At 37.5% G+C, this 16,862-nt stretch overlaps 1 protein-coding gene across 7 annotated transcripts in view; it reads right to left on the bottom strand.

The window, feature by feature from the left end:
• Positions 1 to 16,862, bottom strand: part of TBC1D5 (TBC1 domain family member 5) — a 288,758-nt gene that overhangs the window by 40,818 nt on the left and 231,078 nt on the right. For 5 of the 7 annotated variants that reach the window (XM_015618197.2, XM_015618201.2, XM_015618200.2 and 2 more), the window contains 4 exons: positions 16,634 to 16,719; positions 11,272 to 11,558; positions 6,507 to 6,572; positions 881 to 1,044 (listed from right to left, as the gene is read on the bottom strand). In XM_015618197.2, the coding sequence (XP_015473683.1) occupies positions 881 to 1,044; positions 6,507 to 6,572; positions 11,272 to 11,558; positions 16,634 to 16,719 (603 nt within the window). The remainder of the gene's footprint in view (positions 1 to 880; positions 1,045 to 6,506; positions 6,573 to 11,271; positions 11,559 to 16,633; positions 16,720 to 16,862) is intronic. The other 2 variants (XM_015618202.2, XM_015618203.2) reach the window with 1 other exon arrangement.

A 16,862-nucleotide genomic window follows, 5' to 3' on the forward strand; every position in this document is an offset into this window, starting at 1 on the left:
AGATTCTGCTGTTTAAAGTAAAAAACAATGAGAAGTTCAGATGAAATTTCTGTGAAATATTAGCAACACCTGAAGAACACTGTAACAGAAATCTGGTATTACAATTCCTACGTATCGAAATCAAAAGGCCTACATTTCTGAAAAATGAATGGAGAAAACCACTGTGCCTTCACCTTACAAAAAATACAACTTATTACATCTACTATGCAACCATTCTTGTCAGCAGAGAGACAAGGGGAAATGTGTCTAGAGAAAAAACAAGAATCCTCATGTTCCATGGCATACATAGTTTATCAAGGTAGAGCTCCTAAAATATCTTGGATGGGATGAGAATTTCTTTGGAACATACCCATGATACAAGCTGATTTTCCTGGATGAGAATGATCTGTTTAAATACTAGCTTCTTGTGACCAAATGGAAGGTCAGAGCTGTGTAAGAAATAGAACTGTGACTGCAGACTACAGATGCTACAGACACTGGGAAACCTCTGATGTATTAAGGAATATCAGGGACAACAGATGGACATGTTTGGATCTGCTGAGCATTCAAGCTTCCCACTGAAGTGTTTATTAACTTCAGGACTACAGCAAAAGTCTAACAAAGCAAAGAATCTTACAGGACTTCTCTTGTCTTTCTCAGATGCAACAGGCACTTTCACAGTTTCATTTCAAGCAGGATAACAGGATGGAAGCCATAATGGAGTCATAATATGTCACTCAACACAAAAAGTTCAAATAGCTTATTTTCGGTTTGGCCATTAATACATGCTTAGGGAAACACTTCCAAGTGCAAATGCTCACAATGTATGGAAGAAATGAGTGTCTCTAATGAATAATGCAATGTGACATTAGGATAGCTTAAAGAAGTTAAAAGAACCCACCGACTCTTTTCTGCTCATAGTTTTGCTTTGGGAACGTGAGCGGGAGATGGTGCTGAAGAAAGAATCCTTCTTTGATGCAGACAAAGGTGGAGATCCTGTAAATTCACGTCCTCCAGACAAGCTCTCTATGCTTGGAGATGAACTGATGTTTTTTGAACTTTGGCCTGTAAAGCAAGTATAAAAAAACCAAACCACTTAATCAGTGGGCATTTTCTTTTCCCAAAAAGACTTCCTTGTCTTAATTGACATTGATTGAGAGTCACAGACAGCCCAACACAGAACGAAATGTTGAAGTGTGTCAGCATGCACTGAGAGATTGAAGGACTGTTCTCACATAGAACTTAATTTCTGTATGAGAGAAGAACACAAGATCTTTGTGTATATATAGATATATACACAAACATACACTAGTACAAACCTGTATCTATATTTATGCTAAATGATGTATGTATATGATATATATATGCATACATACATACATATATATATACATACACACACACACACACATATATATATACACATGCACACACACACACATATATATAAATATCACCTTAATATATGCACCCTAATATATCCACAGACTGAGGAACTTCATGCCCTGTGTGGCAAAACGAGCAAAGTACCATCTCATAATAAAAAAAAAATAAAATCTCATGTCATCAACACTACTATGGAAATAGTTTTTTTCATCTATAAAATTTGGCAAAGAATGCTAACCACAAGAGCTTCAGATTCCAAAAGTGGGTTGGACACTGAATATCTAGATCACAATATTTAGACTTTAAACAGAGAAAAAAAATAAGTTAAGTTTGCAAATGAATGTAAGTTCTCATGCCTCAAATTTTAATGCCATCTCCACCTAACAGATACTTTGATGAAGTCTACTTAATATTTACTTATAGTCATCTCATGGAGCTTTTGAAAAGAATCCAGCATTGTCCATTATCATAGTGAAGACATCTGGGGAGAAGCCTGTGTTGGTCCACCATGGCAGTGTGTGCATCAGACAGCCTCTGATAAGGACCATCTCTTCTAGTTGAGGCTTACAATGTGTTTTCAAATATTTAAATTAAAATTTTGTTTTCTTTAGTTCCAGGAGGGAAAAAAAAACAACCTCAGTATGCCAGTTTTCATCAAATTTCATTAAGAAAATATTGCCTTAGGACAGATGCTAGTTTAAAACACCTCTTTATCATGTGTATGATGAAGTCAAGCTAGAAAGACTCAATGAAATTGTAGAGTTTTCCATTCTGGAAAAAAGTTAAATAGCATGTAAAGCTAATGCTCAAGAATTCTCTCTGTCTCTTGTTTCATGGTTATTCTGATAAGAGGGTTTATGTTCTTTTTCCTTTCCTCTGTTTTGATGTGCTTTCATGCTACCATCTATAGCATCAAGTATGATCCTGGCAATTAAATCATTCACATTTTCTTAAGGGAATAAATACAGATTTATTTGAAATACACTTTTTGCAAGGAGACTGTTAAATGCAAAGTGACTGAACTAGCAAAGAACAAAACATCACATGTGGATAAACAGACCTTAAATGACAAAACCCAAAAAAGGATCTGAACATTTTCTAGAAGAAAACTCATATAAATTGCTTCCCACCTTGTTCTTCATTCTCTGTTGCTTTATTCTGCTCACCTCTCCTACATCTTATGCCCTGCTTCTCATGCTTCTGTAAACTTTCCTGTCTGCCCCCATCTCTTCTTCAGTTCCCTCCACACTCCCTCTTCAGCAACTTCTTATTCTAACTTCTTTCTTTACATATTCTTTACTTCCCACCAATTCCATTCAACTGGATTTTTCTATTTCTTTGCAGTCCTCCTCCAGGCACTTAACTACCTACCATCTAGTCTGAGGAGTTTCCTTAAAAGTGCATGAGACAGAGGCTGCTGTAGATCTCACTTAACTTTTGCCTTCAAATTTTATAGACAAATGGGATATGCATTAATCAAGTACACTGTAAATAATTCTGGAGATGAAAAAGGAGAAAACACTGCATGGCCAGCATCAGAAATAATTCAGTTGCAAGGAAATGTTTAGAAAATTTCTAAGTTTAGGATAAAATCATGTCACTTGGCAACATCGTTGTCCTTACACTTGCTTTTATGTAAGAAAAAGACATTTTATGCATTTCATAGTGGCAATTTACAATGGAAGTGTACTTTTGCAGTATGTAAACTTAAAAATAGTTTTGGAACAGATGGAATCACATATTTTATCAAATAAAGCATTTATAAAAGCAGTTCACACAGCTAAGCAAGAGCAGTCAATATAAATGCTAAACGTAAAAAATATCTATTTGGTGGACAGAATAAAGTGCAACAGAAAAATATTTATAAAGTATGTATCAGATTAAATAGTCTCTCTTTACCATTCTGGTAATAAGAAGATATATTCCCCATAGGGTAAAGATTAAAACAAAGAAAAAAACAATGAGTGATGTGCATTTTTCACGTAGTCTGCACTGTATGGCCTGGACTTAACAGACTTCACCTGCAAATAAGCAGATTATGTGGTAAAAATTCACAGATAATTTGAGAGAAATGAGAGAAAAAACACTTTAAATATATTTGAGGAACCCATACACATGAAATTATACAGTTTGGTAAAACAATAGGAAAAAATGATGTGTGAAGATTTTTTTTCCTATATTCTGTCTTTCAGGTCTAAGGAAAAAAATGTCAAAAATATAGTAAGAAATTGAAAAGACAGAGAAGCATCCTTATGGCCAGTACAAACAGTTATACTTCAAAAGACGGATCACAGTTCAGAGGAACAGAATATGCAACTATTCTCATAACCAAAGAAGATTTTGTGGATAGAATAATACAGCTGTCCTAAAAGGGAATTTGCTCAAATAACACCAAGAGCTTTGAACAGTCTGGTTCTTATGGCCTATAAAATATATAGTTAAAATAAAAAATAAGAGCAATACAAGATCTAGTTAAACTAAGACAGAGATACAGTAAACCAGAAATGATAAAATACTATATCTGTTTGTTTGATATCCAAGTAAGAAGAAAGATTAGGATGCAACTGATCCTTCAGCATGAATAAGCAAATCTGGGGAAATTATAATTAAGAAGCAATATTTTTTATTCTGCATCCAACCCTGTGAACAGTGCTGTGACATGGATTATTTGAGGATATAATTGAGAATTAAGACAGAAAAACCAGCACTTATGAATAATTACAGTGTGTTGCAACTCATAAAGCAGAATTCTTGGATTGTGATAGGTTTTTCTAATTTCCAGAGAAGTCATTGTTTTTACAGCTGTAAATATGAAAGCTGAAAGACAGGTCACACCAGTTGTATCTGTTTGCCTTAATGTGAGGGAAGGGGGGGGGGGAAATCTCTATTAATTTTCCCAACACAGAAATTTAATGAATCACAGAATATTCTGACTTGGAAGGGACCCACAAAGATCACTGAGACCAAATCTTAAAGGAAGCTGCTGCAACATTTATCTGAGTCACCATGTTGCTTCTGAAGTCCTTCATATGTATCATGTATGCACGGAGGCATTAACAGCCCTCACATCACCTTGGAAACAACACTGTAGCACCAACACCGAGATTTGGGGATCTCAGGACAATGACACAAATGCCATTTGTACCTTCTCTACTCTGTGTCTTACTGATTTTACATCTTTCTTAATGTGCAGTGTGGTACATTCTGCTCACTCAATAGCTTCACAAGAAGGTAATGGGACAGAGTTTATAATTTTGGATTATTCCTCAAGAAAAAAAAAACCAAGAAAAAAAAAGAAGAGAAAAAAAAAGTCTTACCCTTCATGCAGAATAAAAATGCATAAAGTTTGCAATAAAGTACAGTTAATAACTAAACTCCATGTCCTCCTTCTTTAGCAGCTTAATCAGCAACCTGAGAACACCACAGAATCAAAACTCTCATTTTCATCTGCTAATTCTGTCAATATCAGATAAATACATTATGGCTCCTTAAAAAACACCGGAGAAATCTAATCTCTGACCACCTAAGCATATACCAGAAGGTCTTAAAACCTATATAAAACAGGCTGAAGAAACCCCATAAACATGGAAATCAAATACATGCTTACGAAGCACACAGAACAAATATGTAAGGATCCCTGACTCACGCAGTAGTCAGAACACATTACCGCGTAGGATGTTTCAAAAATATATATATATATATATATGTGTTCTAAAATGCATAAATAGTTCAGAGTAATGATGCACAGGATTTCACACGCTAAAAATACATCCATTTCTGAGGCAAAAAGGAGCAACGTTATCTCCATGTGCTGGCTTCTAAGTGGCTCACTACTTGCCTGTTGCTAATGATACTGGCACTGACCCCAGGGTGACAAATGCTCTGCCTCAAAACCATTTGGAAAACACACAGATGGGGCAGTGGAAAAAGGGAGCAACCCTTCACAGGGGTATTGTGGAGACCTCCAATGTCTTAAAAAGAATGATAATTTAAATTTAATGTGATCAATAATTGGGCTGTATAATAAAGTAAAAGATGATGGCAAGGAGAAGAAGGTAAGAAGACTTACAATGAAAGGAAAGTGAGCTTCAGATCTTACTAAATTTGAGTTAAGTTATGGGGGATATGCCCAGGAATTTTAGGGGGTCTCTGCTAAAATATATGAAAAATCAGAGGAAGATGCAAAGAAGACATACAAAACTTATAGCTCATTCTGTTTGGTCACTACAGAGGAAAAGAATAGATTTCACAGTTATAAGGAGAGCAAGGACAAAGATACCAAGAAGAACAGAAGTATGGCACCATATATAATTCAAAACCATTTGGATCTGCTCATCTGTCTGTATTTGCCATAGTGAAGATGTAGGGTATTTAAATTTGCAAAAAGAATGAGATGAGTTTTATAAAACTTTTCAGATAAATTAGTTTCCCTTTTTCTCTTACAGTGAAATTGGAACAAAGACTTCCAGTACTTTTAAAATTCATTCAAACCACCTCATCACACAAATCCATACTTTTTTTTTCAGCCAAGGCAGGTAAGCTCCCTGTTAGTCAAGAGCACTACAGCAGATGTTCAGTCCAAAATACCTGCCCCAAATATAACAAGAGGGAAGTAATGCAGCTAAAAGGGACAATGATGGTGGAACTGCCCCCCCATGACAGAGTGGGAAATGGGCTACAAAGTGCAAGAGCACAGAGGTTTGTAATACAGATGGATGCTGATGCAGGGCAGATGCCAGTGAAAAGTCACAGACACAGACACATGGAGATACACACAGACACACAGACACACATGCCCAAGACACAGAGACACAGACAGACACGCATATACATACATTCACACGCACAGACACTCAGGGACACACACGCAGACAGATGCACAGACACAGGTGCACACACACACATGCACAGACACGCACAGACACACACAGACACGCACATATACACACACACACACACACAGACATAGACACACACACACATGCACAGACACACACACGCACAGACAGACAGGCAGACACACACACCCAGACACAGAGAGCGGTCGGGAGGGACGCGGAGGAGCCGAGCTCTCTGCCGGCACAACAGCGGCGCTCGGTGGAGGGACAGCGGCAGTGACGGCGGGCGCCGCCCGGGCCTACCTGTGGTGGCCGGGGGATGCTGCTGGGCCTGGGCCGGCCCCGGCGGCGCCGCCTCGCCCGCCTCGCCTGGCAAACAAACAACAGCGTTAGCGCGGCCCCGCCGCTGCAGCTCGCCCCAGGGAGGAGCCGCAGCTTTGGGGGGTTCAGCCGGAGCACCCTGCTTTGAACAGAAAGGACATTGTGAGAGAGCGCTGTAGGGACAGGCAAAAGGAAACAGGAAGGTTGGGTAACCAGTAGTCACAAGCTGAAGAACCCCAGTGCTTTTAAGCGATGATTTAGATCAAAATCTAAACTTAAGAGTCAAACCCGTTCTGTCGCTGGCACTTTACAGTGTTATTCTGCTATTTGGGACCTTCACAGAATGGCTGAGGTTGGAAGACCACTGGAGGTCACCTGGCCCAAGCCCCTTGCTCAAGCAGGGTCCCCTAGGGCACATGACTCAGGACTGTGTCCTGATGGCTTTTGAGTATCTCCAGGAAAGGGGACTCCACAACTTCTCTGGGTAATCTGTTCCAAGGCCTGGTCGTTCGCACAGTAAGGAAATTCTTCCTCATACTCAGGTGGAATTTCCTGTGCATCAGTTTCTGCCCATTGCCTCTTGTGCTACTGCTTGGCATCTCCAAACCAAGCTCCAAGCTCCATCCTCTTCACACCTCCCTTTAGATACTATCCCCTCTCCATCTTCTCTTCTTGAGACCACAGTTCCAGCTCCCTCAGCCTTTCCTTGTAAGTGAAATGCTTCAGTCCCCTAATCTTTGGAGCCCTCCACAGGACTCACTCCATGTCTCTCTTACACTGAGGAGCTCAGAAGTTGTATCCTTACTGTCAAAAAATTTCATAATTGCCTAATAATATGTATATGCTTTCAATAGGAAAAAAACCCCACATTTGTCAATCTGTGTTTTATTCCTTTAATTTGTACTCAGTTCTATTAATAAGGACACTTTATCCATATGAAAAGCATACTTATTTTCTAGAGATACTTCATAATTCTAAATTGGGGGATCATTTCTTTAGGGCATATGTGGTGGCTACCGTAATTCTGTTTGTGTTATAGCAAATAGCACAGTAGTATCAACTCATAATAACAAAAAGTAGCCTGGAAATTCTTTAAATACAGTTTCAGCAGAACTTTGCCTTTAAACTGGTTCTCTAACGTGTCCTTCTGATAAAGCTGCATTCACATCAAAAGCCTTTTGGGTTTCACCATGAAATGACCTAGAAGGAAAAGTGTATCTGGCACTATCAGGGAAGAAGAGAAAGAGAAATGCTGCTTTTCTTGGCAATACACTGCCATTTGGTAATCAAAGAATATCCAGTTTCTGAATGATGAAGGATCCACTGCAACACACAGGACAACAATTGTGGTTTTTTCCCATGTTTTTTTCATTACCAGTATTTTTATCTTTCAAAATAACCACCTCAACTGAAAATCCAATAAACTCAATATTTGAATTCAACTTTTGTGCCAATGTATTACTTCACAGCGCAGGATCAAGAGAATGTTTTAATCCCTCTTCTGTTAGCAGGCTACCTTGCATAAGTAATCAGTAATGATACCCGATCTTCTTCTGTGCTGAGGACAGGCTGAATGGGATTAATATATTATTAGGAGGAACTGAATTTCCAATTAGGTGTCTGGATACTTCGTTCAGCTGTGATTTGTAATGCTGAAGACTCATCTGGAATTACAGACTTGCAATTATGGTTGGGATTTTTTTTTTCAGTCTGCTGTTTTTCCATTTACATTATCTAAATTATATGCATTTTTTTTCCTTACAGAAATTCAGCAAGTACCAAAATTTTGGAGTGAGAAATAATTACAACTGATTCTGCAACCCAATCATCCCTCTTCTAGAGTATGGCAGCATGAATGGTAGCTGGTTTGTGAGCAGCAACTCTGTTGACACAGAGATGTTAAAGCTGGGATAGAATTATTTTTACAGTCCTGCAAGGTATTTTGTTACCAAGGACTTCTTCACAAAGTAGATCAGCCAACTAATTTAATCTCTTCAAACTTATAAATCTATACATATTAATTCAAATTATCAGCACTACTTGAGTATTCAAAATATGAAAAGACCAATAAGAGAAAAAATGGATTACCTATTTTATGGCTTGATGCCTGTTAGATTTACAGCACTTTGACCTGTTATACTGTCCAACTGAATATCTGTAAAGTATTACAGATACTTTGCTGAAAGTGCAAATATCTATCAATTTAAATCCTTAATCTATGTCTCTGCCTACCTCAGCTAAGATAATCCAGAAGGCTGAGGAGAGCTGAACACACAGTGAAGAACAAGAACAGGAGACAATTAGTGATAGCTAGTTAGTAATTTGGGAGCCTTGTATTTCCAAACCATGCCAAATAGCTTTTAGATACTCAAAACCCACATCAATCCACATCTAGAAAAAAGCCAGTATAGAAGCTAGAAAGTTCAGCACAAACATGAGTGGCAGAAGAGCTTCTGACAGTATGAATATATTTTAAATCCTAAATCTCAGTGTCTAGGATAGAAGTACTGGCAGCTTCTCATACCTGTAGAGACTGCCCTCATTCACTGTACAGCTCTTTCTTGAGGTGGTGCTACTGTCCTCCACAGAACACAAAAGCCATACTCTTGCTTTTAAGGTGTGATGGAGATTGTACTGTTTACAAAGGTCCCTGCAGCCCTTCAAAAGGCTTTTTTAGTGTGTCTCCACCACGGAGTCATTGCAAATAGGGATTTTTTTGCTGAACATTTAAATTTACTTCAGAGAGAATTCACTGGGAAGCCTCTAAAAACACTCTCTCTTTACTTTTGTTATTTTTTTTCTCTCTTTAAAAATATAAATTATAGCACTTGCAAACATAGCTGCCATCATTTGAAATTTCTATACAATTATAGGCAAAATACTTATAACTGTACAGGTCTGCAGCAACAAGCATGGCACTAATATGTAAAAGAAAACTGTCATCTAAACCTATTAAAGAATAGTATATGTACATTTTGTTGTCCTTAAATTACTTCTGCAAAGGCTGTACCAAATATGGATAGACAGAATACACTTCAGAAGATGCAGTATGATTTTTCCTCTTACCATGAAAAAGCTTTGTGCCCTGCATCATAAATTCTTCACAACTTTAACAAATTTCTGTATTCCTGTTGATAGAGCAATATGTGCACAGCTTGTACATGACAATGACCAAACATAACTACAATTTTTTATTCTGATTCTTGTATGGAAAGTATCAGGTGTATTTCCTGATGATACAACATATTAATTAGCACATACAACAGGCCATCCTTTAGCAGCCACATCAAGATTGAGCTACAGTCAATTCCATCTATAGAAGTTGCTTCAAATAGTATGCTTTTATTATATTAAGCAGCAACCCAAGAAAGAAAACAGCAACCCAAGGACCACTTTTAAACTCAAGAGGGAAAAAAGAGAATAATGTCATAGGGGAATTATGGAAAACAAAAAAATAAAAAGTCTCTCTGAAACAGTGTAAATAATTTTGTTCTACACCTAATTTTACTTCCACTGTTGTGAACGGCATTTGCATCATCAAAATTTCACTGCACTTCAGTTTCCCCTCTGCACTGTAAAACCCTTGCTGGAGCAAGTTTTGAGATTCTTCTACAACTGAGAGAAGCTGCATATCTGGATTTTGCCAATCAGCTGCAGCAGCCCTTACAGAAGTGCCTGTATGTGTCTGCTCCAAAAGAAAGCTGTACCTTTCAGTTCTGCTCCCTCACTGTCTGCTGGGGATGCCATGCATCATGAAAGGGCCTTTGGACCATATGGGTGCCACAGGAAAGAGGAAGAACACCAACTTCAGCTATGAAATATTATTTCCCTTCTTTTACACTTTCAAATCTTGTGACAAAAAAAAAAAAAAAGATGCAATCCTATGCAAAGGTTTAGGGCAACCAGCAGCAGCCCTCAAGCTCATGACCATGACACTGGATGAGATGCTAAAAGCAGCAGATACTGTTTTGCTCTACATACTCCTTGAAAAGCACATACTGCCATGGGCTGGCTGAAGATGAAAAGCAGTAACCTACCTTGAGCATGGCAGAGTATAGCAAACAACTACCAAAGCTGAGCTTGTGAATTTGTTGTTAGAATAAGCTGTCCTCAAGAAATATAAAAAGAAAGACTTATGAAGAAAAGATGCATTGTTTACTAAAAGCGCAGAGGGCCATCACAAATTATTAAAAGACAAATTCATATTATGGTTCAAATAATTTCTTAAATAAGCTCCACACATTCTAAAGAGAATAAGAATTTTTTTTTTTTTAAGAATTACTCTCTAACTTCCTTCACTTGTTATTTTGTATTTAGCTAATACTGCTATTCATGGGATTTTTTGCCAATAACCTGAAAAAACATGAATGAAATCAGTCTTCTGGTTAAAAAAAGGTGGCATCTAAAAATCTGAAAAATTAATTGGCTCATGGTAATGATTAAGTTTGTTGGCCTGCCTGATAGTTTCTAGTTAATGTATTTTTAAAAGTTCAAAACTTCTTACAGTACTTGTACATTCTTGATATATCTTCTAATTCTGTATTGAACTGCAAACCTGCTGTTGTACCTGGCATAGGCATCCTGCAAATAAAATACAAAAATCCTAACAAAATACTTTTTTTTGCAGTTTCTTCCAAAAATGTACATGTTGATATAAAAATGAATAGAAGAAAGAACTTTCTTCAGCCCTAAAGATGTACACCAAAGGTGCCCTCAGTCATGGTGCTGCCACACATTTCCCCTTTACCTTTGCCCAGCTGAACTGGCATGCTTTCAGATTTCATCATCCTCTGCTGCTGTGACTGGTGGTGCTGGTGGTGCTGCTGCTGCTGGTGGTGCTGGTGGTGCTGGTGGTGCTGAGGGGCTTCCACTGTGCTCCTGCTTGGCATTGAAGAGGAAGGGAAGCTGCTCCCGCCAGCAGGAGTGCCCACTGCCCCACCTGAAGCCATGGCTGGAGCAATGAGCTTTCGGCCAAAATTCAGTAAGCTGTTGGAGACTTTGTTAATGTTCAGAGGGGCAGCTTTAGCACTGGCACTGAGAAAAGAAGAGGAGAAATCATTGCATCATTTCCAATGGTTTGGACAGGCACAGTCATACATGTGTCGTTCTTCAAAACTTGGAGATAAATTCCAAGATCTGAAAATTACAAACAAGGTGTTTACTACAGTTGCACTGGAATACATACAAAGGTGGTCTGGGTGTGGTATGAATTTTTCCCAACCAGAAGTGGACAAAATTTTTGGTCCTTCTCCCTGAAAAATGCAGACTAACAACAAAGAAAGTGAGTTTATACCAATTTTCTTAATTTGCCTTCCTAAATTTAGAAAAGAAAAAAAGAGTGACAAAAAGCAATCCAGGCTCTACAGAATCAAAAACTTCATAAAATGGAATTTTTGCATGTATTCAAAGACAGCTTTAATATTTATTTCTTCTAGATTAAATTCTCTCCAATGTTTAAAATTACTCAATCCCAAACATTTCTTCCAGCAAGCAAAGCTAACGCTGGACTGTCCTTTTAGGTTGGCAAAGCTAGATGTCTCTTGCTCTGAGTTCACCTTCTGCCCAGCCCAATCATTTCAAGCCAAGCACTTTTTAACAGGAATCCTGACTTCTAAAGTGATTTTTCTGAAGAACTGCTTCAGGGTATAACACATATACTGAATCACAATCCTTATAATTGCTACTTTTTATTTTTAACTACAGTGGCTATTTAATTCACTACAGTTATATGCAACATTAAGAATGAGGAAATTGTCGAACCATTTAATTTGTCTAAAATAAAGAGGCAAAGAACCTTCTAATTCCCAGTGGAAGTGTTCACATAACTCACAGATTAGCAAAGCCATTCCTATTTGTTCATGCAATAATTCCCTGCCTTATATAATTAATGCTTGAAATACCCTTCACAGAAATATATCATAACCACAAAGACCTTTTCACTCCTGAGGTTTTATTTCACTGATCTGTACTTCCACGATATAAAAAGCTGTCCTTTAAAAACATGAAGAAATGTAATTAAAACCAACAGAATCATTGTACTGGGGAAAAATAGCTTTACAATGTTTTGGGGAAGTTGAACTAAAAATAAACTACAAATGAATTAATACGGGTAATTTGTAACTTCTGCAGACACCTGGAAGAGTAATTTTGATTTTGCTCTTCCCATAATTTCTCTATTTGTCTCCAGAGATAGGTTTCTTTAGAACACACAATACAAACACACACACACACATGTAGAGCACATCCAGAAAATAACAACAGCCACGTTGTTTAGAATCAGAATAGATACTCAGAATAGACAGAAAAGGAGAGCTTTCAGAAGGAAGTATGAGAGCCTGCACACTCACAAGATACAGCCCCAAGCTGTATGGGGCGCTTCTGCCATATACTAGTGAGGAAGAAAGATGGCATCTAGAATTTGTTAGGAGGAACAGCAGTGCAGAGACTGGGACCAAGTGTTGCTTCCCAATTTATGGAAGCTAGGAAAGAATGATTGCCAAATCATAATTACAGGATGTTTCTGTGGCTTCCAGTTTATTTCAGGCAATTGAATGCCAATACTGCATCTTTAACCACTGCTCCGCTGGCACGGGCTTGGAAAGGAGGGCAATACACCTTAACAGCCTCCTGCAAGGGTACGGACATTCACCCACCATTGTGAAGGCTGTGCAATTAACAGCCTCACTCCCTCTGGTAATGAAATTAATTGGAGGAGAGCCTCTTGAAAAGGTGGGGGAAGCAACAATAGGAGTGTGAAAAGAACTTCTTGAGACTGAAGCTGAGATTCCACCTGAGAAATAGCTTAAGTCTAAGTTGTTAAACAACTTTAGCCACTAAAGGGTAACCTGTCCAGACCAACCCCTTGAGACTTGTATTGCCAGTACACTCCCACTGAAGATCAAAGGACGAGTCACCCCACTAAGGGCAGCCCTATCAGGAGTCCAACACTTTGGTCCCCTCTGACTCTCCAGAACCTGTATTTAACAGATTAACCAGTTCTGAATGAGGGATGGCCAGTGGATTTAAATGCAAAGGCTCACAGAAAACAGCCAGGTGTTTTATCTGATTTGATAATCACCTTTCCCCTGGGCCCTTTTAAATATTTTATTATTTTTGTGATAGACACAGGAGCACAAGTGTCAGAATTTCAAACTGAAGTTGCTGCCTACTGGATTATGCCAGAAAAGAAAAAGAATTGGGTATGTAAATCAACACTCAATGTATTATTTCTTTGTAATAACCTGCCTGTAGTAGGCTGAGTTTTCTCTTTTCTTTCTACAGGAACCTGCTAATGGATGAGGTCAAGCTGAATGGGATCTCAATCAGTTATCAACAGCTGCAATAAATTTCATTACATTGCTGGTTTTGGGGTTCATAGCAGTAATAACTTGGCTGAGATTCATAACCCAAACTTTATTATATTTTTTCCCCTCCGTTTACTGAAAACGATCACTTAAGTTGGAGTTTGGGGTGATAAATATCACTCACTCACCTGAAACATTACCTTAGAAGGAAGATAATGGCTTGCACATTGAGTCCTAGGTTTACCTTGTCTCTAAGTCTAGAACTTTGACAATCACTAAAAACCCCCTTGGCTTTGCACAAAAAATTATATTTACTGGAAGTAAGTGATTCACACTGGCAGACCACCTGAGCAACAAAGCCACTGGGCACTTTGAGCTTAATGTATCTTCGGAATTGTGATAGTACACAGATGCAGGAAACAAAGAGAGCTGTGTATTTATGTCTAGCAGCTTGTTTCTTTATTTTTCGCTATATTTTGCTTAATAAAAAGGTGTCAGTTTTTCTTCTACACTGTTTGACTTGCTGCTTTGACATATATGTACACCAGGACAAATTAGTTTATTTGCATTTTTCAGATGGTTGGAAAGAGACTTTTAGAGGAAAACTTCATTTAACAGGAACAATAAACATAAACAATTTCCAAGCCTTTATGTCCGAAACATGGTTTTTAGAAATGCTTCCAACAACAAAATGCAAGAATGTTTTAGAACTACATGACAACTAGAAAGGATAGTTATCACAGCTCCTAATAATCTGTGGTGTGATACAGCTGTTCTGTAAACTGACACTGCTAATGAGCAGCTCAGAACATACATAAATTAATGAAAAATAAATAATGATGCTATCTAAATATCTTTTCAAGAAGTGGTTTTATAAATGTATTGTGAAGTAAAATCTATGCAGCTTCTCTGAATGATAGAAAATGAACAATAGTGAGGTGCTACATGTCTGGAGGATTTACATTAAAAGTGAGCTGAAGTTCAGTAAAATAAGAACAATGTGTCTATTTCTTACCATTTAAATGTCTGATATATTAATGCAAAGGATGATTACAGCCATTAAACATGGATCAATCTACATTTTAGCCATCTAAATGTACCAAACATGCACAACAATTACAAGAAAAATACTGATTGATTTATGTTGTAGTTATCACCAGATGCATTTAAAAGTAAGGCATCAGTTTAAAAATATGAATATCAGGGAGACATGAATTCCATCCACGAAGCAAACAATTTTGTTTCATCACAATAAGCATCATTGACCTTGACTGTGAATGGTGTATTTTTAAACTAGCAGTAGGAAGATGATTCAATCTCTGCAGTTTTCTGCTAAGATGGAAATGTTTTGTTTTAAGCAGGCCTTATTCAAAAGCATTTCTCTTTTCAGTAAGTAATCATTACAAGAGATGAGAGACAAATATATGAATATGACCGATTAAAAAGTTTTATATGTGACAAAATAAGCAATATGCATTAGAGATTTGTCAAGATATTTTAAACATATCACTGAGCCTGTGGAATTAAAGATGAAATAAACCTGGTAGTTCATTTAATTCATCTCTGCTCACTGCAGAAACATTTCCTAATGTTACATCTTCCAGTTCTTTCCCTAGTCCAATCTTAAACAGTTTTATCATATTTGACCTACTCTAACGGTTCCTGTCTTGAGATTAATTTATCCCAGATTTTCTTCTATCTGAATTATTCTAAACAACTTCCCATCTCCTTCAGTGTGTATTCTATGTGTGCAATTAATTTATTTTCCTACACAGATTTAATGAATTTTTTTTTCTTGGAATTTGGGTTTACAGCAGGTGGCATTCTTGTTTGTGCTTCATGTTTTACTTGTTTTTTCAAAATCCTTTTGAAATCTTCCTTTTTGAAACTTCAAACAACTTATTTTTCCACTTTAGGCAACGCTTGAGACAATTTTTCAGAAGAATAAGTAAAAACATTAAGAAAATACAATAAAATGCAGTAATTTTTGACACCTTTCTTCAACTTTAAAGCCTGATTTATAAAGAAAAAGATGGTTTTGCAATCACTCTACGTAGCTTTAATTTCTGCTTCCTTGTCCCTTAAAAGCTTCTCAAACTACTCCATTTTAGTTTTAGTTGGCTTTTAATTTAGCTGATTTCAACAGAATGTGACAGAGTTGCAGAAGGCCAAAAGCCAGCAAGTTCCCAAGAATCAGCAGGCAGAGGGTACAGCTGGGGCCATGTGAAACCCAAGAAGCTGCCCGTGACCGTGTCCATTGAAGTGTTATGCTTTGTGCTGGACTGACCTACAGCCACCAGCAGCCACCAGCCATCAGCAGCCACCTTGTGGCCACCCAAATATTATGGCCTTGACAAGGAATTCTGCCATTATTGATGCAAACCACTTCTAAAAGATGGGAGGAAAAGTTTTGTAAAAATTACTTCAAACTGGATTTACATTAATTCTACTTAGCTTCTGGTACATGGATACTCCAGATTGCAATTAGGTGCATTATCAGAATCAGTTCAGCTAACTCACACTGGTAATGTTTTACTCTGTTTTTAGGATACATATCACTGTGTAAAAGTCTTCAGCCTCCCTTAAAATGAAGCCAGCGAGTGACTCCAAAATTTTTATTTGTAAAAATTTCAATTCTTTCATGTAATAACAGTCAAGGGACAGATTTGAAATAAATGTCATGAAATAAACACATGTGCTTCTAATACTGCTTAGGTAATTCCTGTTTAGGATAAATGTGACTTCTAAAACATTTTGTTTATGTAAGGTCTTAGTTTGCTGAACATATATTTAGAAATAGCTTACCGGGTTTTGTTCATCAAGTCTGCTCCACGTGCTTTGTAATAATCTAAATTTTGTTGGAACTGGTGAGTCACTGGTCTTGGATTTCGCTGAAAAATAAAAAAGGATTTCATTGTAATTTTCTGGGAGATTTTAACCATATGTTCATTAAAGAGGGTTAGAAACTTACAGAACAATTTCTTTTCCTGGGATTTTGGTTTTTCAAGGCAATAATGTCATTTACATTAAAGTG

Source organism: Parus major, chromosome 2 (genome assembly GCF_001522545.3).
Source record: "Parus major isolate Abel chromosome 2, Parus_major1.1, whole genome shotgun sequence".
In the NCBI taxonomy this organism is placed as follows: Eukaryota; Metazoa; Chordata; class Aves; order Passeriformes; family Paridae; genus Parus; species Parus major.